Source organism: Branchiostoma floridae, chromosome 12 (assembly GCF_000003815.2).
Source record: "Branchiostoma floridae strain S238N-H82 chromosome 12, Bfl_VNyyK, whole genome shotgun sequence".
In the NCBI taxonomy this organism is placed as follows: domain Eukaryota; kingdom Metazoa; phylum Chordata; class Leptocardii; order Amphioxiformes; family Branchiostomatidae; genus Branchiostoma; species Branchiostoma floridae.
In genome coordinates, this window is record NC_049990.1 from 16,616,932 (window position 1) to 16,641,859 (window position 24,928).

General features: G+C 40.3%; 1 protein-coding gene across 1 annotated transcript in view; it reads left to right on the plus strand.

Annotated features, from left to right (window-relative positions):
* LOC118427519 (serine/Arginine-related protein 53-like) overlaps positions 1-22,305 on the plus strand; it is a 29,509-nt gene extending 7,204 nt beyond the window's left edge. Inside the window, exons 5-8 of the mRNA XM_035837356.1 lie at positions 11,656-11,755; positions 19,518-19,624; positions 20,864-21,022; positions 22,072-22,305. Of these exons, the coding sequence (XP_035693249.1) occupies positions 11,656-11,755; positions 19,518-19,624; positions 20,864-21,022; positions 22,072-22,161 (456 nt within the window). The 3' untranslated portion in view covers positions 22,162-22,305. The remainder of the gene's footprint in view (positions 1-11,655; positions 11,756-19,517; positions 19,625-20,863; positions 21,023-22,071) is intronic.
* Positions 22,306-24,928: the final 2,623 nt, after the last annotated feature.

A 24,928-nucleotide genomic window follows, 5' to 3' on the forward strand; every position in this document is an offset into this window, starting at 1 on the left:
GCACGAAGATTTATGGTCGCGAGGTTTCCCGTATATATCGCTACGAAAGCCATCTTGTGCAGTCCATGGTGCGCGTAACGGCATGGCATCTTGTTGAGGTCGAGCCTGGATGGGCCACTATGTGGGGTTTATGGGCATGACTTGCTTTTACCAAAATGGCATTTAATGTGGACACTCAGGATAATAGGCCGCGGATCTGGGCTTTATGGCGGAGCATATGGCACGAGCAGAGTGAGACGGGGTCTTGGGTGCGAAATACGGGAGTTGCAAAAGGTCTCGAAGGAAGTTGTGAGGGATTGGTGCAACTTGCAATTTGCCAAGTGCACTTTTTTACATGCAACTTGGCCAAGTTCACTTTTTTGCATGCAACTTGGGCAAGTGCCCTTTTTTGCATGTATGTCTCAAATTTTGATGTTTTTGTTGTGTGGTTTTGATGTTTGTCATAAAAGTAACTAGCCGTTTGAAAGCCATAAAAAGCATAGAGGTGTATGAGCCTAATAGAAGATCAACAATGACATTCAAATGTGCAACAAGCCACTAGGGGGCCCAAACCTATACCACCTCACACTAAATGCTACCTCCCACCAAGAAAATCAAGCCTGTTCAGGGCAAAATATACAAAAAATGGAAGATTTGCTGCAGTACGAAGGTCAAACACCAGGGGGCCCAAAATTGAACTTGACCTTTTTTCCCAACCCCTATCCACATATCAAAATTTATATCATCACAATCCATCCAGAGATTCTAAAGTAACTATGCTTATCACAAATATCTGGAAACTCAGACACACACACATGAACACACGCACCAAAAACATTATGCCTCAACTGGAGATGAAATTTAAAGAAATACTCCAAAGCAATTTAGTAACTAACAACGTTTTAACATCCTATCTGAGGGATGCCCCACTAGTAGCTGAAGCATGCAATATTTTGTATTGTCATGCATTCTTGCATGTCTCTTGTGTTCTATGTTCTGAATAAGTCACAGGTGTACCTAAACAAAATTCAGGTACAGGGACAGTGGTTTAGGTACAATTCTGGGCATGTACAATGTACCTGTACCTAAAGAAGCTAACCCAGCTGTTAAATTTCATTAGTCAGGCCATGTCAACTGACAGTGACATGCACAGGCATCAAGTTGTGTACATTTCCATAAATTTTAAAGAAAAAATTGGACCATAAATCGTACAAAGCAGCTGCAATAAGAGCCAATATGTGCTGTTAGTTGCAAAAAATATATCAGAAAATGTAATTATATTAATAATGAAGAATACCAAAGTCAATTTCCAAAGTCAAAGGAAAAGATGTGAAAGAGCAAAATTGATGATTTGTATTGATCGATATATATATTGTATACATGTACATTTTGTACCGTGCTCTAGATTTTGTGTCGGTCATACTTGTTTGACCTCTCTGACCACCAAGTCTTAGATATCATAATGAAGGCATCCTTTTTTGCATGATAGTAAATTTTATACTGCAGCCTGACAGTTTTAAGATACAAAAGGATACTATCCATGTAATCAGTTCATAGATACAGGCACCATGTACCAGTACACAGCCCTAGTTCTGGTATCTAACTCGAGTTCTGTACTATAAGATGTGGGCATGAGAGCAAAACATTACAACAGTCTTAACCAAAGTACTGGTCCTTCTCCACTGTGCATTTACGTAAATTACTTAATCCAAAGTTTTCCTTATTGTCAAGTGTTTGAATTATCTTTGAGTTTGAGACCAGATTGCCATATTTTTTACTGTAAATAATGGTACTAGTACATGTATCCAGAAAGATTTTCTAGCCTGTTCAAGTTCATGTTCAATTATAACAGTTAGAGATTGAGTACCAGTGCCTTAAAACTTTACTGAGTATACCACACGGTCTGTTTTGGTAGAGCCTTGATCATGAGTTCTGTGCCAATGCAAAGATGTGGGCATTGTTCCCATCACTAACCCAAGAGCAAAGCACTACCAACACCAGCTTAGCCTTACTAATGGACTACTGGCCCCTCTCCTTCCACACATCCTCTCATGATGGATGGAGCTCCGCCTCGCCACCGCCAAGTTTAACCTAATGGATACCGTGATGACGCTCCTCCGTGAAGTTTAACCCCTTAATGGAAAAGTGACAGTTTGGAGGGAAGGGTCAGTAGGCCCGCGTACGCCAACCATCGGTCAGAGCTGACACCGAACTGACGCGGACCGCGGGAATGAGGAATACCGGAGTACCGTCCGTAACATCTAACCCCCAAATGGAAACGTGGCAGTTAGTGAGAGAGAGCGGAGGCCTTTCAAGCGACCCTCATCATTTAGAGGAGAGTAGTAAGAGGACAGATGACAAGGCGAACCACAAATATGCTGGGAGGAAAGTATGTGAAGGCCATCCACAAGGGATGTTTGTCTTGTTGGACTGGTCCGAAAAAACGGACCAGTCCTGAAAAAAGTCAGCGGATTGGGCTTTTGACAGATTTGAAATCAACAGATTATATCCACATGCGCTCACATGTTTTGGGGTTTACCATCCAAAGAAAAATAAGAAGAGCGGGAGGAAAGTATGTGAAGGCCATCTACTAGCCCAGGGATGTTTGTCTTGTTGGACTGTTCCGAAAAAACGGACTTGAAAAAAGTCAGCGGATTGGGTTTTTTGACGCAACAGAAACTCTGAGTCTGAGATTATATTGGTAGTCACTCACATGTTATGGGGATTTACCGGTCAAAGAAAATAAGAAAACACTAGTGGAAGTTGGATACCCCACCAAACAGATTTCTTGTAGCAAACGGGACCAATATATGGTTTGAGTATCGCCCATTCACAAGTTTTCACAGACAATCAGGTCCAGGTCCAGGTTTGGAACTGGTCCTGTACCTTTGTTTTCTGTATGTACTGGTACCCACCCACTATCCACTCTTATAAAAACCCAATAGAGGAACCCACACCCTATAGGACTAGGAAAAAATGCTGTGTTTCTGGTTACCCTAAGTTATGGTACAAGGAGAGATTTTGGAAACATTGAGGGATATATAATAATATATATTATAAACATGGTGGGGTGTAGGGCTGGGTATCGGTACAGCGTACCGGTACAAAACCAGTTTTTCGTATTGGACCGGTCCAGAAAAACCGGACCTGAAAAAATTAGGTGGACCGAATGTTGGACCGATTACAAAATCAACAGATTATTTTATCAGGCATCCACATGTTTTAGCGTTTTTAGATGGAAGAAAATAACAAGAGTGAAGTAGAGTAGAGTTTATAGTAATTTCTACCAAGTTTTACAGCCAATTGTACCGGTGCAGTTAGCGTTGTATAATTTTAAAGCGCCAGTGTGAGTCTAATACTCCACCAAACAGATTTCTTTGTAGTAAAATGGACCATTGGTATGAGTCATACTGCATCAGGTCCAGGTTCAGGTCCGGACCTGGACCTAATCCTTTGGACCTGAACCTGACCTGGACCTGAATTTTCTGTACCGGTACCCAGCCCTAGTGGGGTGGTATTACTATGCACTGGTAGCAACTTTCATTGAAGGAATTTGATTTTTCGTTTGTTACGTTACATAACACATTACATTACTTTTTTATTTTGGAGGGCCAAGAAATGTTGTGGTGTTATGTTGGTGTAACAGAGTGTTTGGCCCAGTAACCTAAAGGTCCTGTCATGCCACTAGTGTTGTGCCCATGGGAAAGGCACTTTACATGACTTTCCTCACTATACAAAGGTGTACATTGTTAAAAATGGGGGGGGGGGGGGGGTACGTACTTGACTAGCCACACTTCTGACCACACTTCTAAATGACTTACTTGTAACTAAGTTATAAATTCCTGTACTGCTAGTAGTTTCTCCATTTCCCATTTATTCATGCAAATATTGTCAAATAAGGTATGCACCTTGACTTTATCAACAACTTTTCAACAAGTTACAGTTACCTTTTGGATTTTGAATAGTTTTAAGAAACTATGGTATCGTTTACAAGTCTAATATCATTAGCACGGTACCATTGCAACTATAGCTCCCGGGTTCGCCCCCTAATTCCCTACCCAACGACAATGGAGTCATCATTGTCCATTTGTCAGCTGTCACCACTACATGACAGGAACATGCGGCTAGATTATTTCCCGCTTTCCAATCATGATAAGTGTATTGGGCTGGTGCCAGGGCTTCGGAGGTGGCGTTTGGGTTGTAGCCGCGCCTACCACAGGTGATCGTTTCCCACTCCCCAATTACGCTAAGTGGGGACGACATATGCTGCCCATTCGGCAGGGATTGGATAGTGGGGGTCAGGGCATGGTCAGCGCTACATCTCGCTGGACATATGTGGACTGTCCGGAACGATGGACACCGGCCAAAATGATTGCATGCTTGCCCTACAACTTTTTGGATGCGTGATTCTTGTAGTTTACTTTTTTCTTACCTACAGATTCATAGTTATAACGTAAAAGTCCCCTAGCGTTTTTGAGGCCGTATGGGCAGTGGGTTGTTATCCACTGTGTCTAGGGCAATGCATTGGTATTAGAAGGCAGAGACTATCCTTTTCCTTCCACCACTTATTTTTATACCTCCACAACTGAAGTCAAGAACCCATTTTTACACCTGGGTGGAGTGAGGAAAGTCGTGTTAAGTGCCTTTCCTAATGGCACAAAGTTCCCTCACTTTGAATCTTTGTAAGCATTGGAAAATTCATTTTTCTTATGAGTTTTGATCAAACGACATTGTACAAACACATCTCAAGCTACATTTCTAACATCACTAAGAAACAAGAAGAAGCCGAACAAAGGTATAACTTATAAGAATAGTTTTAGAATCCATGTTTTAGATTAGTCTTGGAAACCATGTGTACTGTATTACGACCTTTTGTATCTAATGTGTATGCCTGTTAATAAAGGCTATTACTACTACTAAAACCTAAACACTTTGGCATTGAACCCAATGATTTTGTAACCGAGACTTAGTTGTAATAAGACAATGAAAACTTATCCTCACATAAGGCCAAGGTTAGAAAGAAATGTTTACAGGTAGCATGGTCTTGTGACTATGGATCTTTCCATAACCAACTGTAAAGTGTCCGTCAAAGCTTTTACAGCAACCTTGAAGTGTATATTGGCTGCCAAGCATCTTATGTTTGAGAAGCGTTGATAGTTGGACTTGAATTGAAACTGGTTGATACCGGTATGTCATTGAAGAAAAAGTAGTTTCCAAGCATATTGCTGTTTGATCTCTATACATGGACTTGTTGAATACAGCCAACCTGTCTATAGCGGCCTTTGTATGGTCACAATAGGTAGTGTTTCTGTATCTACGGGACCTGCCATGAGAAATCATAATGGCTTTTGCCATGTTTGACAGATGGCCACTGTAGACTATGGTAAATGGAAAAAAATCCAAGGGACGGACAAAAAATGACCGCAATGGACAGGTAGCCACTATGCAAGGGTGGCCACTTATACAGGTTTGACTGTGCTACTGGTAGATATATTTTGGTAGTCTTTATTACAAAGATATAGAAAGCTAATGCTTTACACCTGTCACAAAGTTGTAATGGATGTGGTAGATGGTATTTTGGTACCCTTCACTCAACGTTCCAGACACGACGGAGAGAAACGTTTCGAGGCTTCCTGCTGTGAAGTTATTGTTTCTGCGGAAATGTGATTATGGCGGGCGTGATGGATGAGAAGGGTTTGCCAGCTGACTGTTGCCATGGCAACGATGATGGATAGTCGGGAGGAGTGTAGGCCGGGATGATTGATGTTCACAAGGCGGGGGCCGAGTGGGGCGGGCGGGGGTTGATGGATGGTCGGACCGTACGCCGTGAGAGCAGCCAAACGCTGATGGAAGTGGCGTGCCCCCGGGTCGCGACCTGACCATAATTTATAGAGCTTTAATGGAGTTATTCAATTTGTGCGAGTTTTTGGTGTGAGATTGGAAACGAGGGGCCATCCCTCTCGCACCCGTGGCGTGAGGAACGGTTTCCCCGCGGTTAGAACGGTTATTTGTTACTCCGAGCCTCGACACAGTTTTATCAATTACAAAATGTAAGACTGAGAAGTTCACTCCCAATGTTAAAACTTGTGGAAGCACTACCTGTAGCTGCTATAATGGTCAAAATTGTACATCTGAATTTCAAGTAAATCCCGTCTAGACTTTCCTACTATGACTACTAGATACATGTACATTGAGTTTTCCAGGAAAATGAAAGTATTGTTTTTGGTGTAATTGTGTTAAATTAAATGGATATTTGTGGTCAGCATTACTTAAGAACCTCTGAATAAATTGTAATGATATTTGGTATGTGGGTAAGTGGGAAGACGAAAGTCAAGGTTGATATTTTGGCCCCCTGTTGTGTGACCTTGGTACTGCAGCAGAACTTCCTTTTTTTTGTATCTATTGGTCTAGACATGCTATGGTCTTGAATTTTTCGTGGCAGATAGCTTGTGATGTAAGGAAGAAGTGGTGCAGGTTGGGACCCCCTAGTTATACATGTAGCTTGTTTCATACTCAGTCTGACAACTTGCCTTTAAATAATGAGATGGTTATGTTTTGGGTGTGTGTATGTTTTAGTCTTAGTGAGTTGGAAATACAATAATTTGAGAATGCCTTCAGAATTGTCTTGATACTTGGTCTGTGTGTAGGTGATGAGACCTCAGATAAAAGCATTAGATTTTGGGCGGCTTGTTATGGTACTGCAGCAGATCTTCCGGTTTCGTTATCTTGGTTCTGGACATGCTATGGTGATATCATTACCTTGGTCTAAAGCTTTATAAAAACTAAAGTTATGCTGACAACAAATATACGAACACACATGCACAGAGACAAAAACTATACCACCATTTTTGATGGAGGTAACAAACTTCAAAGGGTAGTGCATATAAAGCATAGGTTTATGTTTGCTTGCCAAGTTTTTGTCCCTATCAAACTCCACATCTCCCAAGTTGACAGTGGAGGTTTTTTGTCCCCACCAGAAAGTCCACACCAAAACTATACCTCTATTTTTCATGGAGGTAACAATCTTTAAAGGGTAGTTTAAAGACTAAAGTATAGTTTTGCATTTGGTGTTGCCAAGTTTTTGTCCCTATCAAAGCTCCATATCTCCCAAGTTGACTGCAGAGGTTTTTGGTCCCCACCAAAACTATACCTCCATTTTTATGCAGGTAACAAATTCTAAAGGGTAGTATAAAACTGTATGTATTACTAGGTTTGTGTTTTGTTGCAAAGTTTTTGTCCCTATCAAACTCTCCATCTCCCAATTGCAAGTTGACTGTGGAGTTTTTCTCCCCACTAGAAAGTCCCGCGGCAGCCTAATTTCTGAATCATGTTATTCTAATGGGATAACCTAATTAATGGTGTGAGTTAATCAAATCAATTAGAGTGGGATCGGGCAATTAAAGTTGTGGCGAGAGTGTTTCCCACCATTTGGTTCCCGCGATCACACCCCCTATCATTCTCGGATGACAGAAATTAGGTTAGTTTTATTACGTTTTCTGCAGACAAATGGCGGATCATTGCTCTCGGGTGAACTCTCGGGCCTGCCCGGATCGTGATAATGACATTATAGTTGTGGTGGAACGCTGATACCGACACTTGTCCAAGTCCTTGTCGCAAGTACGATGGTTTGGAGATTGCATCGGAGCGAGAGTGGGTCGGACGTTTCCCACCACACTTACGGTGTTTGTTTCTCGCGTTGTAAACCGTTGTGGGTACGAGATTGTAACCCGCTAGGGTGTCAAACCCTAGACCTTCAGTTTGCAAGTCGATAACTAAGTCTAAACCGAAGGGATACCATGCCACACAAGCATAGACACACCAATTTTGTATGTAATAAAACAAGTGCAAACAGCATAAAACCGAGTCTCCTAGAGAAACACTCTTACTCGGCAAACTCCCTTTGCCATGATTAGAGAAAGCAAACTTTGAAACTGGTGACACAGCCCCCGCTTGCCCCCATACAATAATAGCCAGCCCTGCCTGAATTCTGCAAAGGAGGCTTTGTAAAACCAGTTATAAAAAAAAATATAGTTTGGGTTTGACCACACTAGGATGACCCTACACTCTTAGTGTCAATAAGTGTGGTGGGTTCTTTAAGGTTTTACTCATTACCTCCATTGGGACGCAAAGCTAGATATTACTCATTTTGGCCAGAGTTGAGGGAGGAAATTAAGGTCTAAGGTGCCTTTCCCAAGCGTACAAAATTGGGACTAGCTTGGGTTTTGGTTTGGTTTGGTTATACAGATCTCCATTATTGACTGATATGTCACTATTCTTCCTGGAGTCCGGGTGATTTGTAGAGAATCATCAATTCTAGACTGAAGGATTTTGCACAATCTCACACCGCACAATCGCACGTGTTGGGGTTCTTTAATGTGCCCGAGGGACGGCCCTAGCCGAAGCTAAGTACAAATTTTCACCTGAGTGAAGGGAAGAAAGTCGTGTAAAGTGCCTTTCCCAAGGGCACAAGATCGGTACCACGGCAGCCGGATTTGAACCCGCAACCTCTCGGTCACGGGCCGAACACGGTCCCGCTGTGCTACGCGGTCCCACTGTAATTGGACTGGGATTGGGGGCCAAAAAGTTTAGATTCTAAGTCAACAGCCAGTGACAATCTGAACAATTTTGATCGTTGTAGGGTAGATCACTTAGATGTAGGGTACTGAAACGTATTTTCTAAAAACCTTTTTGAGAGTTTTAGACGTTCTGGCAGCACAATAGTACAAACCGGTGAAGTAAGAAGAAGTACCGTGCACTTCCTTATTGCCCCCCTGGGACTGAGTTGCAGAGTCCATCAGCTATTAGTGTAATCAGGTTATGGCTTCAGCCAATTATACAGAACACCATCCTCTGTCTCAGGGCACAAGATACTGTAAATGCACGGAAGTTTGCGGGGATTTAATTTCCTATTAAGGAGAAAAAAGTGTGAGAGTGCTTGGTAAAGAGTGTTTGCGGTGGTTTTGAGTTCGTGATAGCTAATAGTCATATACTGTACAGTAAAACTGGGTAATGGAAACATCGTGCCTTTACGGACAGTCAGTTGAAAAACCACATCCTACTAGTCCTTAGCGACTGGGCAAGGGTGCGACAGACGGACACAACAGTCGCTTTACACAATGCTGGCATGATCAACTGGCGTCTTAAGCTTGATTTAACCATATTTACCCTCTAACAAGTCTTAATATAAAATGATATTTAACGTTCAAAGATTGGGTCTGTGGTCAATTTGTGCTTTCAAATTTTTAGTATTTGTGTGTGACTGTTCCGACTTCACTACCTTTAACACATAATACCATGCAATGTATATTGTATGATGTACCTGTTATGTAGCATTTGCACAATGGGGTTGGCAATGAAAAGACAGAAAAAAAAAATTCCTTGTGGTTTGAGTTCCCGGCAAAGCAGTCACCGAAAAAACACCAAGTTTAACATAAAATATAAACCACCCCAAACATTTCTTCATCTACAGTACCCTATCTGATTTTCCTCAGTCAAGATTCTACTCCAAGGGCAGTTCTTAGAACTCTTCAAATTAAAGAAGTTGATTTTAGCGTTCCTTGTAGGATTTATCTCGAAGATCAAAAATAATGACTGCCAGCTGTTGATATAATATGTATGCCTCATCAAGCCATTAGTATAATTGCATTAATGACATAATTCAATTAAAGCAATTACCATGGGCTGGTCACACGGGAACACCCTCACACAGGCCACCCTTGATACAGGGCAGAGCAGGGCAGACAAGGCATGACCAAATTAATTTGTTGGTTCTGAGAATTTTTCAGAAAAAGAAATTGAGGGACAGGGCAAAAAAGAAAAGAAAAAAGAATTTTGAAAATATACCGTGTTTATTGAATAATTAGAAGTTTTAGTATATATATGAAAGAACACTACCACAGTATAGCACCATATAGCTGCACCTGTTTGTTGAAACGATCACAAGTTTTCATGTATATACATGTACAGGTACTATTAACTTTTGTCTTTCGCGAGTGAAAAATCTTATTACAATCATGATAAATGTACCCACATTGTAAGGACCCTATAATTTAGTATAAAAGCACAATTTTCTAGAAATATTGTTGAATTGCTTCATACTAATTTAACAGGGAAAATTTCCTCAATGGGAGGTGTGGCGATTTTTTTTTTTCATTTTGAGAAAAATAAAAGTACACGATTCTGAGAACTGATTAATTACATTGGTATGGCCTAAGATTGAAAACTGTTTTCTGTGTTAGCAAAGTTGTTGCTGATTGAAGTGTAAGATATATTATTGTAACTGTACTATAATGTTATGTACGGCATTTCCAACTTAAGATTATTTTTCTTCCCACTCATTGTTTGGGAGCCCATGTTCTTGATGTTTCCAACAGTTTTGAAAATGTGGTACATGTATCTGAAATAGAAATTTCATAAATTAATGGAGCACCGTGATTCATCAATGCCCACAATGTTACCATATCTTTGCCATCATTTTTTTGAATAATTGATGTTTTAGATAAGAATTGATAATCATGACAAAAGGTGCATACATTTTGTTTATGCTCATATGTTTGAGTTTTAGAAATATGATCAGCACAAAAAGAAGTTGTTGACATGAAAACTATTAAGTAGTTTTTCTTGAACTGTCAAGATCAGACTTTAAATCTACATGTATAACAGCACAAACATGTTGCTGATTGCATTAACCGTTGTTCACTTAGTTTTACCATGTCAATAATTATAATGAACAGTTAGGCATCGTACCAAATAAATGTTACCTGAACCTGGACCTGATTGTCTGTAAAAACTCGTGAATTGACGACACTCAAAACAACGGTCCATTTTTCTAAAAATGAATTTGTTTGTATCCGACTCCCACTGGCATTTTGAAATCCTGTCTTCAATTGAACGACTAACTTCCTTGGTACAAATGACTATAATTATAAACTCTACTCCACTCCATATTTGTTATTTTCTTGGATCAGTAAGCCTCAAAAACCGTGGACGCAAAGATATAATGCGTTCATTTTCTTATCAGTCCAAAGTCTGGTCCAAGAAGAAACTGAAAGAATGGTTTTGTTACTGGTACAATGTACCGATAATTTGAAGCGTGTTGGTTCAATTTACATGATAGTGTGTTTAGTACCTCGGACATGACCCATTTTACATGGAAGCTGAAAGCTTGTCAATGTGATAGTAATACTCAATGCCGTGTACATTTAATTGTACTGATAACTTGTGCAGCTGAGTGTCTGTTAGATTAGCTTTTCAGTACCAAGGACATGTCTGTGTTCACACAACATCTGTCCAGTACTTTTGGTGGTCGTTAAGGTTGTTGGCTTTTCAAGTTTTGTGGGTCTGCGCTAATCAAATTTCTCCAATTTCTCTGGGTTTTGTGTTAATTTTGACAATTAAAAAAAAAAATTTGGAATTTTCTAACTTTTTTTTTTTGTTAATTTTTTTTTCGTAAATTTCGTTAATTTTTTTTGTATATTTTGTATTTTTTGGGAAATTTTGTAAATTTTTTGGAAGTTGTTTTTTTGTGTGTAAATTTTGACATCCTTTATCTGGCAGCTTTGCCAGTCAGATAATAGTATTAATACTCCAAGCATATGTTTGGCTCTGGCTTCCTACATTGTATTGCCTAGTTATATTTTTCATAATCAGAATTTGTGTTTTGATTTTCCTCTGCAGACAGCACCAGAGAGAGTGAAACAGCAGCTGAAGCAGGCTTTAGAGTCAGCAGTTGTGAGTGACCAGATCAAGAAAGAAGAGGAGAAACAAAAGACTCAAGGTGAGGTCTTACATTTAATATCAAGAAGGGATGAAAGAACATTCTTTGGATGTTTTCAATACATTTACTAAATAGAAAGCCTTTTTTTGAGGGTGAAGAGGCAGTGGGAATGTTATCCACTGTGTCTAGGGCACGGTATTGGAAGGTGGAGCCCAACCTTCTTCTTCCACTGCCTTTTACCTCCCCAACTGAAGTCAGGTACCCATAGTTACACCTTGGTAAAGTGAGGAAAGTTCCTTTCCTAAGGACACAATGTCTTTAACCCTCTCAACACGTCATAAAAATTTTTCCTGTATACCATATACGACATATAATTTCAGTCTATACAGGTGTCAATTAGTACTTTTTGTGTATTATTATTACAGCTGTTATGTAAGGAGTAGACTAGGAAAACTATATATTGCTGGAAAGCTCACAGAATGGCCTTTCCAAAACAAGCAAAATAAATATCATACCATCAATCTGAGGACAGCAATCGCCATGGAAACCACTCAAAAACACATTTGCAACACTCCCAAAAAAAGCTTCACAAAAGAAAACATTTGGCTAGGGACTGAGTTTTTTGTGTCATTTATCATAAAACTATGTAGAAATACTCAATTATACATACACAATGCTGGTATGCTGTTAGAATGACCAAAAACTAAAAATCAAAGCATGATTTCAAATAAGTTCAGTGTTGATAAACAAATGTTCACCCCAATAAATAGTTGTGCCCCCCTCCCCACACCTGTAGTTGTACTATCAAAAATAAATAAAAATGATGAATATGCCTTGTGCTAAATGGCAAATTATTTTTCTGGATGTTCTCCACATATCAGGGAGTCAAATAAATCCTATTACTTATGACTTGGGTAGAGAAACAGGTATCAGAGTATCTAAAATGTCAATTGAGACCAGTGACCTTTCTGACCTGACCTGGTCCTCCTCATGCCCAAGAAAAACAACAAGGAAGCATGCATGTAGAACTCATTAGACACGGTGATATCAGCTCATTTGATCTCAACAAAAACAGCTGGGTGTTTGCCTTGCTGTCCCTCAAGGATTTCCCTGTCATCACTCCTGTAAGCCACCAACAAAATTATCCACCAAATTGTCTCCATTTCTGCTAAATTTACTAAATAAACCTGTAGAAAACTGAAGCCAAAACACACGCTGGAGGCCTCAGAAACAGGGCTCAAATGCTACATCCCTTCTGGTTGGTCAAAGATACAAGCATCCTGATTGGCAGACTCTGCCAAATTTCCCATTTCACAGTAGTCAGTTTGAATTTCCCGCCGGAATTAAACCTGAAGCCACGATCGTGGCTTCTCGCGTCCTATGGGAAAGCCACGATAGTGGCTTCTCGTGCTGAGAGGGTTAAGTCAGAAATTGAACCCTTAGCCTCAGTTGCCAGCCTTGTCCCTGTGACACTTTGTTGCAGAACTTGCCGACCCATGTAAGAGCCATGCCCCCCTCCCCCACCCTTCTCCAGTTCCCAGTCTTGTCCCTGTGATACTTTGTTGCAGAACTTGCCGCCCCACGTAAGAGCCATGCCCCCCTCCCCCATCCTTCTCCAGTCCCAGCCTTGTCCCTGTGACACTTTGTTGCAGAACTTGCCGACCCCTGTAAGAGCCATGCCCCCCTCCCCCATCCCTGTCCAGTTCCCAGCCTTGTCCCTGTGATACTTTGTTGCAGAACTTGCCGACCCTTGTAAGAGCCATGCCCCCCTCCCCCATCCCTGTCCAGTTCCCAGCCTTGTCCCTGTGACACTTTGCTGCAGAACCTGCCGCCCCACGTAAGAGCCATGCCCCCCTCCCCCATCCCTCTCCAGGTCCCAGCCTTGTCCCTGTGATACTTTGTTGCAGAACTTGGCGACCCGTGTAATAGCCACATGCCACCATGGTGATCCCATTGCGAAAGCTGCATTATTGATGTGCGACATTCCCCGCCATTAACGCCCCGTGTTTGATGCCTGCCGATCTGATGGCTCGACCCTCGCCGCTTCCCACGCTCCGACAAAGCCGCCATTGTTCCCGCCTTCGTTCCCGCCGTTTCCCGTCATCCATCCTGCGCGAAACAAAGCCGGCCGCCGATTCCGTCCATCCATCATGGCTGAATAATTAATGCCGCCTGCTTGGTGCCCTCCCGCCTTGCCCATCAAAAACCAATTATTTCATTCCCCACACGCTGGGGGAAATCTAACGTGACAGGCCCCAGCCCTAATTCCTCCTGATGTCATCCCGCCAAGCCTTAATTTAATTAACGTCAGATGACGCTGATGACTAGTGAGAACCTCAGTAGCGATATCGTATCTCTCGGCCCGCAAACTCGGCACTCCCAAATCAAAATTATATGCAATTATAAGAATAAAAAATGAAATTATGCAGATTCCTTAGTAGCCAACAATGTACTGCAAAATTTCTCAGTGTTTGTTGTAACTTTTTGTTTCTGTTGTCATGACAAACTTTTATTAAATCATTATGATATATAGAAAATATACAGTAATTGTACAATTATAATTGTGTAAAAGACTGAGATAGAATATTAATTGATACGTGAAAAATGACTTCATTTAATCCAAAATAGCACATTGAAAATTATCCCATATGGTAATTGTCCTCTATTTGCTTGCAGATGTTTATTATTTTCATGAAGGCCATGTTGATTTGATTGTATGGATGACATAGTCCGAGAAAACCCCAAACTGATGCGAGCGTGCGAGTAAAAAATAATGGCGTACAAAAAGAAGTCATTATTATCATGAAATGAAAGTGATCTGGAAGGTTGAACAAAACACACGGAGTATGGTATACCAAACAATTATAGATTTTTTATTTTTGCTCTTTCATATCTTTCTCTTTGACTTTGGAATTGACTTTCAAATTGACATTCTAGGACATATGTATCCATTCTCACATTTTTTTCAATGTATGGCATATTCTATTTGCTCATTTTGCGCTCATTTTTTTCACACAAAAGTGATGTGATCCATATAATCAAATTTACATGGCAAGGAGCCTTCAAAATCGTCCAGTGATGATTTAAGTCGTTTAGATCAGGTTGGCAGTGGAAAACTGTCCTTGTAGACTCGACCTAACTTGTAAATGGCTTACAAAAACTAGGTCAGAAGTCATGTAAACTAACCTAGGTGCTGAATATTGCAGTCAGTGCATGTGCCTAGAAAGTTTGATATACAGAAAATATAAGAAACTTTATTTGCAAATTCTTGCCTGAGGGATAATTGCAACATGGCACATACAGGATACATAGTGAACATACATAAGATATTAAATAAAACTTTGGTATAGATAACAGTGGGGACAAGTGGAAGCAAGTGACTATTCTAGCAATAATATGGACTGCTGAGAGCTACGATCTATTAGTAGTAAGCATTTGGGGTTTGACTTCTTTTCTGGAAGCAGTGGAAGACGGAGTGTCCCACCTTTTCTATAATGAGTGGGTTAGGTAACATTTAATTTAACAGGGTTATAGTTTTGTTTTTGTCATAAATGTTTGGAAATTTTTAGATGAAATACAGCCTAAACCACTTTATCCTTGTACTTTTATCTTATTGATGAAAACTTCTTGATTTAAATGAATGCAATTTAGCCCATATTGGCCTCAGATATGCAAATAAGGTCATTGTCATTATAATCAAATAGGAATTAACAGCAACTCACATCAAATTTCCAGAACAATAAAGTTATTGATAAAATGCTTAGTTCTGATAATTTGATGCTAGTTGCTGTATTTTCCTATCCTCCTGATCCAAGAAAGTAAAAATTTCTATGATTATTGATAAGCCCAATAGTTACTGATATCACTAGCTATACAGTTTATATAGCCAATACCTAAAGAATGAACATGCAACTTGTTTCCCTTTAGGGTTCTTGTATGAGAGATATCAAAGTGCTATAAACATTCAGCCTCCATCTCTCTACCCTTCCATGCAGTGGATTTTATGTTCCCCTTGAGTACACCATAAGGGTGTACCATTTTGTCTTGTCACGCTGATCGCATGCGATAACCGTTGTTACCCCTGGCGCGGCACGGGCGACATGCCCCGCCGTCCACCCCCATTTCCGCTTGACGAATGTGCATGATGGCTATGCGCCGTTATGGCCTGTCCTGTAATGCCCGATTAATTATTAACCACACTTCCCTTTCACCTGATGTTGGTTCGCATCGAGCGGTATTACCCGCCCGCCCCGGGGACCGTACCCGCGGGACCGCGGGAACAATGGGACAGTTTGATTTAATTTACCTGGATACACTCCAAACGGGTAGAAGGGTATCGAGTTCATTGTGGTCAAATGCTGCACTTAGCGCACAGATTTTGATGTCTGACAAGAGTCATTGTGGAGGCTCAGACTTTTACGCCGATTGGCAGCCGCATTGAAGTTTCGGAGAAGGAAACTTTGTGCTCAATGGTCCGTGTAGAATATATCTACAATGTGTGTCTAAATGTTCAAACGTTTAAGAATCCAAATGCATTGTTTAGCCTGATTGGTATAGTATCTGACATATTGATTGTACAGTATTTTTTACGATCGCCAAGAAAGTTGTTTTTGTCAGCATTCCCGGGTGCATGTATGTGTCGTCTTTAAACTACGATAACCCTATACTGTATATCAAAAAGTCTTACTGTACAGTCATGGATTGTTTGATATCTGGAATGTGGGTCTTGGTGAGACCTCAAAACATTTAGATTTTTTGCCCCTTGTGGTTTCAAGTTGTAACAATACTTCTGAGCTGAGGCGAGGGCATTTTTGTTTAATTCGGTAATAAATGACAGTTTGAATGCTGGAAACAGATACAATGTACAATGTATTGTGGTCACCAAGAGTAATAATACATGTATGTTTTTTTTGTGTATAATGTACAATGTCTTATACAAGGGGTGATAAATATTTCCTCGGCCCCACCAGAAATAAACAAAATTTAGCATAAATGTATTGTACAAAAATCATATACTAAATGATGTCTCCACAAAATTACAAATCATTGTGGTCTTTCCAGTTCATGTCTGTTTGACTTTGAAAGTGAAGAAAGAAATTATCTCAGATTATGAGTCTATACTGTAAAGACCGTCCCTAGAAGAAGAAATTGAACTTGGAAACAATTACATTCAATATGTTATGAAATCATTTCTAATCTAAAAGTAACATTATAGCAAAGTCCTGCAATTTCTCATGTGAATGACATTATGCAGTTACATCATATTGGAGATTATAAGATTCTCATCACAATTTGAAAGAACACAACTTATTTTGGGAGATTGATATTAGGAAGCATTTGGCCGGTCCTCCTTTGTGGGCAGATATTTTGTGGCCTGACAATTAATAAGAGCTGTATCGTGATGCTGTCCCGCGGGAGGGGGGCGCTATTGTTATGAGATGGGCCTGATGTATGGGCTGTCATCGTGTACGGACACAGATAAATCAGACCAACAGGAGGCTCTCTTTACATGATCCGGGGTTCACCAAAATCATGACCCATTGGAACTTTTCTCAATCATCTGACTTACCGTGTTGTCTGGAATTAAGTTACATACAATTGCAAAATTTAAAAGTTACTGTATTTTGGGGTTATTGCATGGATAAGTGGGAACAGGACCTCAAATAGAGTAAGTTGGTGCTACAATTCTTGAAAGGATGCAAAACACATATTTCATATATACAGCATTTCTTTTTCTGTTCTGAATGATTTTTGTAAACTACTGTTGGCAATTTATTAGTTACTTTATACATACATTGTATATAGTATAGAAACAATGGTGGCGGGGGTTTATGCAAAAGTATTTGGAGAAAAGAGAAGAATCTCATCATAAATTTGAATTTATCCAGTTCAAGATGCGTTCAAGATTAGTGGCACGCATACTTTTTGTGAGATTTTTCCATTTTACCTTCAGTCCAATGGATTTGTCTGAGGCTTGCCCCAAATCAGGGGTGTGTACTTTAATTGGGGTGCGTACTTTATTTGATAAGGCCACACCAATTTTATTTGACAAATGTTGTTTCTAGGATTTCCCGACCCTACATGTACAATGTATATTTTAATATTATTAGAAATAAAAAAATTCAAATTGATGGCCACACCTCGTGTTGACAAAATTTCACAGCCTCTCCTTTCTCAATTTAACTATGACCCTCAAATTTCTGTAGCTTTATGTGCCTATTTGGGACGGTACATTTATAATTTTTCTTTAAACTTTGGACTTTGCTACCAGGGCACCCCTGAATTAACTGTAACTTGAGTAAGCCCCTTGATGTCTCCTACCCCAGGCTTTTTCCCAAATTAAAAAAAAAATTTTTTTCGACCGACCGATCCAATTTTTTTCTGAAAAATAAAGAAGAGAAACAAAAGATAAAATTGGAGTGGCCTAAAATGCGATTATGTAGGACAGGGTATTCAGTTGGCAAAATTTAACATTTTGTAAATTTTGTAATTATATTATATTAGAACCATATAGATTTCTGAAGTAGATTTTCCAATCGTTTCTTTACATACTACGAGTAGGTGAGATTAACTCAGTCTATAGAACTACATGTACATACAGTGTACCAATATTTAGGGAGGGAATTGTTACAACATCATTGCACCATACAATATTTAAAAAGTTTGACTGTGATGTTCGTACATGTCTATGATTCTCAAATATCAAAAATTTGCCTACAAAAATTACTAAACAGAACTCATCATACTAAATCTTTCTCTGAAATACAACCTTCTTGTTGTGGAGATCTGACCAATTTTCAAAAATACGACTGTTGTAATTGTTCTGAATGGTAATTCCCCTCCCTGTCTCTGCTGTAGACCTGTGTCATCCTTTATAAGTGTCAGTGCTTTACATTGGTCAATCCAATATTGTCATAGTTAATGAAGCCTCAGAATTTGCTGCCAAATTGAACTCAATTCTCTTGATGAGACAAATTTGGAGCGACTGTGTGTACTCATTCCATAATTGCAATATTGCGAGGATGCCAGGAGGGTAATGCGTGTGGATGGCAGCATTCCACAGCTGTCCGTCCTAGTTACTGTTGCCGGGTGGGGTCACTGGAAGTAGACAAAGAAAAATTGGGATGGGGGAGCATTCTATCTATTTACAAGGCACCATGCATTTTGTAGTTTGTAGCAAAGCATTTTATTCAGTCAATAGATATTTTTGGCAGCACCTCGGGAGTGGAGCCTGCTTTATAGTGTATCTTCCTAACATGACACAATTCATGAAGACAGCTCAGGGCTCGAAATACCACTTTGCAGGTTTAAAAGTGCAGGTAAAATTGGAGCTGTGCAGGTATTTCTGGTGTCTACCTGCACCTAACATACACTAGTCCGTGTACTGGGTTTTATACATTAAATTTCCTATGATGTAGGTTATATGGATCATTGTTAGCTGCATTGACTGTTACCACCTAGTATATAGTATGTAAATTGTAAGAAAAATAGCAATGATTCCTGAACAATTTTAGTATGATCCATATTTCCTAGATTCAGAGTGGTGCATGTAACATTTTTCTGGTGCAGGTAATTTTCAATGTTACCTGCAACAGTGCAGGTAATTACCTGTACAAGTGACCACCTCTCTTAAGGACCACATGGCCAATGTGACCACCTTTAGGTGGTCCCTCAGATAATTTATTCCATTGACACAAGCATCTTCTGCCTGTCCACTCATATTAGACCAGCCTGTTCTTTGGCATGTCTGACTGTATTTCATTTGTTGTACATTTTGTATTTGAATTGATGTATCATAGTTATATTTGTTTTCCATGCCCAGTTGACCTGTCAGGTACAGAACAGATCTCCAGACTCCAGGCTATAGGAGAGATAGACCAGGCTGGGTTCACACCTGCACCGTTCAAGTCTAGCCGGACAGACAAGAAGGTCAGTACAGAAGTGGTCAGTTTAGGCCTGGATAAAAAAAAACTAGACATAACGCTACATGTATTCTAAATATATTGTTTATTGTTTATTTTCAATTATCATTGTTGCAGAAATCTTTGCTGCTTCATTGCATATGAATCATGGTGCATAGATTTCTGTGACAAACTTTTATTGTGACCAAAAGTATTTACTCATCACGAGCAAGTATCCACTACCTTTCATGAGTTCATGACTTAACAGATCTGTTAAAGAGTAGGTTTTATAGTTACCCTAATAATAGATTTATTTGCATTTGGGGTGATGATAAATTCTAAGAAACAAGACAAAGTCATGACAACATTGATGCAAATGATTGATGGGTTGATTTATTTACAGGGCTCGAAATACCACCTGCATATGCAGGTTAGTGCAGGTAAAATTGAAGCTGTGCAGGTATTTCTGGTGTCTACCTGCACCTAACCTGCACTGGTCCATGCACTGGGTTTTATACATAATTCACTAAGATGTAGGTGTATGTGAATTGTTATTAGTTACATTGACTATAATTACCATCTATACAGTATAAAGGAAAAAAGAATAGCAATGGTTCCTGAACAATTTTATTATGATCCATATATACTTCCTAAGTTCAGAGTGGTGCAAGTAAAAGTTGTCTGGTGCAGGTAATTTTCAATGTTACCTACACCAGTGCAGGTATGCAGAAAAAAGTATTTCGAGCCCTGATTTAGCTCCTGTTGTTTGAGTACGTGTAGGAGCTATGTTGTCTTGCTTTGGGTAGGAATACTGATTCCCATGTGCCGCAAAGTGCGATGCATATATGCTCAGTTTTGCTGACTAAAGGTAGTAGATGCTACCTAAAATGTCTGACAGCTTCTGGAATTATATCTAGTGGCTTGAATGACTGCTGTTAAGCGTATCTTACTACCTGGATGTTTAACTTTCACAGGGTTGTAGCCATCCAGAAATCATTTTCTGTCCCCTCGATTTTGAATGGCTTTGGCACAGCGTTCCTAGGGGGTCCGGAGGCATGCTCCCAAGGAAAATTTTGAAACCTAGACCCTCTGAAATGCTATTTTCTGCATTTTAAGGTTTAAATTTTGCTCACAGAGGACGGAATAGACAGAATTTTCTTCTGTCCCAGTTACAAAATTCCGTCAAAGGACGGAAGGACGGGTGCTGGCTACAACCCTGAACTTTCATCAATGTAACTTTTATTTTATGTTTTGTTCCTGTATCCAGGACTTGAACGATGAACAGACCCATGAGTCAGCTATATTTGGCAGCGGTGTGGTGCGAGGAGTGAACCCCAGCAGCCAGACCCTGGGTGATGTGAAAACTTTGCCCTTAAGTTCTGCCATCAAGTACCGCGACACGGACTCTGTCTTAGCCCATGAAAATGTAAGTAGTACTGACATGTATATAATTGTGTATCAAAAGATGCAGATCTGTGCAATTCAATGAATTGGTTGTCCAGGGCTCAAAATACCACCTGCATAATATGCAGATTAGTGCAGGTAAAATTGGAGCTGTGCAGGTATTTCTGGTTTCTACCTGCACCTAACCTGCACTGGTCCATGTACTGGGTTTTATACATAAATGTCATATGATGTAGGAGTAATACTATGCGGCAATGGTTCATGAATAATTTTAGTATGATCCATACTTTATAAGTTCAGCATGGTGCAGGTTAAATTTGTCTGGTGCAGGTAATTTTCAGTGCTACCTACACCAGTGCAGGTATGCAGAAAAAAGTATTTCAAGCCAGGGATAAACAAGTCCATTAGCCCGATTGTTACGGAAAGTAAAAGTGCTGTTCAGGCAAGCAGAAGTGCTTCCCCACTTGCCCGACGGGCAAGTAAGAATTTCCAGATGTGACCCGCTCAAATTACCACTGAGTGTGACAGCACATGGGGCTGAATGCCTATCTATATTGACCATGTCATTTTTAAGCCAGTAGAAACATCGATTTTGGATGATAGGGCCACATCAAAACTCAAAAGCTTTTTTGTCAGTGAGGTAAACAAAGTGAAAATACATAGAAAAATGTAATTTAAATTTTGGACAAGTGAAAATTTGGTTCGGGCAAGTAAATTTTTTATGTACTTGCCCGTTAGGACAAGTGAATTTTTGAAAACTTGTCTAACCCTGCAAGCCCTGTTGTCAAAATCATGCCGTGCACACACACTTGCCCAGCAAAACTATACCAGGTCCTCCATTTTCCTGGAGGTGACAAGCTTTCGATAAGTCCTGTGATCCTTCTCTATCTGGCACCTTTGACTTGTTGCTGACATCACACATCTGTTCAGGTCACATGACTTATTAGCCTTTGGGTCATTCCAACTTGAGGAGGATCAGAGGACTGATTGAAAGTTTGTTGGCGAGTGCTTTGCTTATGGAAATGGCATATAAAAATGTTTGTAATTGTTTGTGTTTTCGTTTGTTTCTAGTTGTTTGCTGACCCAGAGGAGAAGGAGAGACACTGGCTGAGGAAAATGGTGGAGCTGAGGAAGCAGAGGCTCATGGGAGCTGAGAGCTGATACTGCAAAGCATTTTGGGATGGCATGTGCAACATGATTGTGGACATTTCTTTATCTTGTAACATTTTCTGGAAAAATCATGAAATTTCATGAATGACAGATACACGCTCGCAGATTTGGCATATTGTCTGTAATTAAGAAAAAGATATTGATTAGTTGTTCAAGATATGATTTTGGACATTCAGAATTGATGAAAATTCAAAGGGAGACCCAAAATGAGATTATGAAATTATGCGAGAGATGGAGGCAGAGGGTGACTGCACCCTACTAAGTCGTGTTGAGATCTGAAGTTGTATGGCACTGATTCAGTTCTCGCGAGATAATTCCCTGGCTTGTATGTTGCCTTGCATCAGTGTACACATGTTATGGATCGTTCAAGACATTGTACATACATGTATAGAGAACTGAAGGGTTGTCTGTTATCACACTCTGATTGTGACATTCCCCTTGTGTCATTGTGGAATTTCATAATAAAACTAATCTCTGTCAATGGTCGTTACTATCACTTTCAAGAATTGTGTTTGAAATTTCACATTGTCGTCTTGTCTATGGTAACTCTAATGAAAACATTCCCATTTCTTGGTGCTATAAACACTGTCCCTATCCTTGGTTCTGAAAACACCATCCCTGTCTCTGGTGCTGAAAACAACTGTCCCTGGTGCTGAAAACACCATCCCTGTCTCTGGTGCTGAAAACACCATCCCTGTCTCTGGTGCTGAAAACACCATCCGTCTCTGGTGCTGAAAACATCATCCCCTGTATCTGGTGCTGAAAAAACATCCCTGTCTATTGTGCTGAAAAAGACATTCCTGTCTCTGGTGCTGAAAACATTATCCCTGTCTTCTGGTGCCTGAAACACCATCCCTGTCTCTGGTGCTGAAAACACCATCCCTGTCTCTGGTGCTGAAAACACCATACTAGTCTCTGGTGCTGAACACACCATCCCTGTCTCTGGTGCTGAACACACCATCCCTGTCATTGGTGCTGTAAACACCATCCCTGTCCCTGGTGCTGAACACACCATCCCTTGTATGGCTTCCATAGTGTCAGCATCTCCCCAAGTAAAATGCTCACCAAGTAACAGTTGCTGTTTCTGTATAGCCGGTATAACCGTCCTTTAGTGTATCAAACCAGCTTCAGTCTGCATCTATATAGCCAGTATAACAGCCCTTCAGGGTAACACACCAGCTTCTGTATCTATATTCTGTAACTGTACTTTCGACATAACACAGCTCCTGTATCATTATCTGTATAACTCTTCTGCAAATAACACATCCAGCTTTTGTATCTGTTTCTAAATATCATAATTACACAAATGTATATAATAAGCCGGTAAAACTGCCTTTTGTCACAGCACACCAGCTTCTGTGTTTGTATATGTATAGCTAGTTTAACTGTTCTTCAGCGCAACACAGTTACCTGGTCGATCTGTATCTACACATTGTATACATCCGGTATAATCGTCCTTCTGTGTAACACACCAGCTTCACAGGCATGCAGCACAGCAGCAGCTAGTTATATTATACTGATGACCTGTTCACCTAACTTTTGCACATCTAAGTCAAGGATTTGTTTAACACATCAATTCTAACAGTCACGTACTCAACCACCAATCTAATACCCTTTAGTCTTTTAAGTACATTCCCTTAGAATCAAAACAGTTTGTAATGCTTTATAGAAATTGCTAAACTTTCTTTCCAACACTGAAATCAATATAGGGACTTACCCTAAATTTTCGGTCGAACTCCGTCGACCTTGTTCACAGAATGGCCCTCTCTATCTCCAGCAGTGACGTCAGGAACACGCCACTTTTGCAGGAGGGGGTCATAAGTATCAGAAAGTCTATGTCGCCCCCCCGTTTGAGTTTGACTGAAAATTTAGGGTAAGTCCCAATATTGATTTCAGTGTTGGAAAGAAAGTTTAGCAATTTCTATAACGTATCCTACCAACACAGATGAACTTTCATGCTAAGTTCATAATGCATTGCAGAAAATGGCAGTTTTGAACCATGCACCCGGAAGCACCCCTCTTTCCAATAAGTGTGGTGGGTTCTTTAGAATTTCTTCAGATGTGGCTCTCCTCAAACATGGACCTCCCTTTAATGTCCTATCCAAGGGACAGCCCTCAAGCTACTTACTTTCAGTGAAGTTTCAAGATTTTTCAGTGAGTTCTTGTATCACACTAAGGATACTAAGAAGATAGAAGCCTTTGAGATGAAATACGTGTTATATAGGAAGCTATAAGGGTCAGCTGGACAGAACACCGCACCAGCAACTCACTTCTAGAAGAGTTGATGAGAATTGAAAGATCACTCCTAAACTCGGTAAAAAGAGGGAAACTCCTGGACCAGTACTTTTGTCACATCACAAATTAGTGCCCAGAACATCTCAACACACATCCTGGCATGCAAGGGGAGATCATTGGCACCAGAGGTAGAGGGAGGCCACACAGGAGATGGGGAGATGACATCAAGGAATGGACTGGTAGGACACTAACAGACTGCACACAGAAGGCAAAGAGCAGAGAAGGGTGTAGGAAGCTTGTGCTGGAAGTGACCACAGCCCTTGACCCTCAAGATGAGGATGGAACTAGTTGAGGTGAGGTTGCATTTTATGAACTCTCTCTCTCTCTCTATCTGGTTTAACGTTTGTTGTTCCCTGTCTTGCTTAATCCCCAAGCAGATCCTACAGTGCCATAAGATAGTATCAAAGCTGGCCAAGGAGTGTAGCCGGCTAAGGGAGTCACCAGATCCACTAGCTCTAGAGCG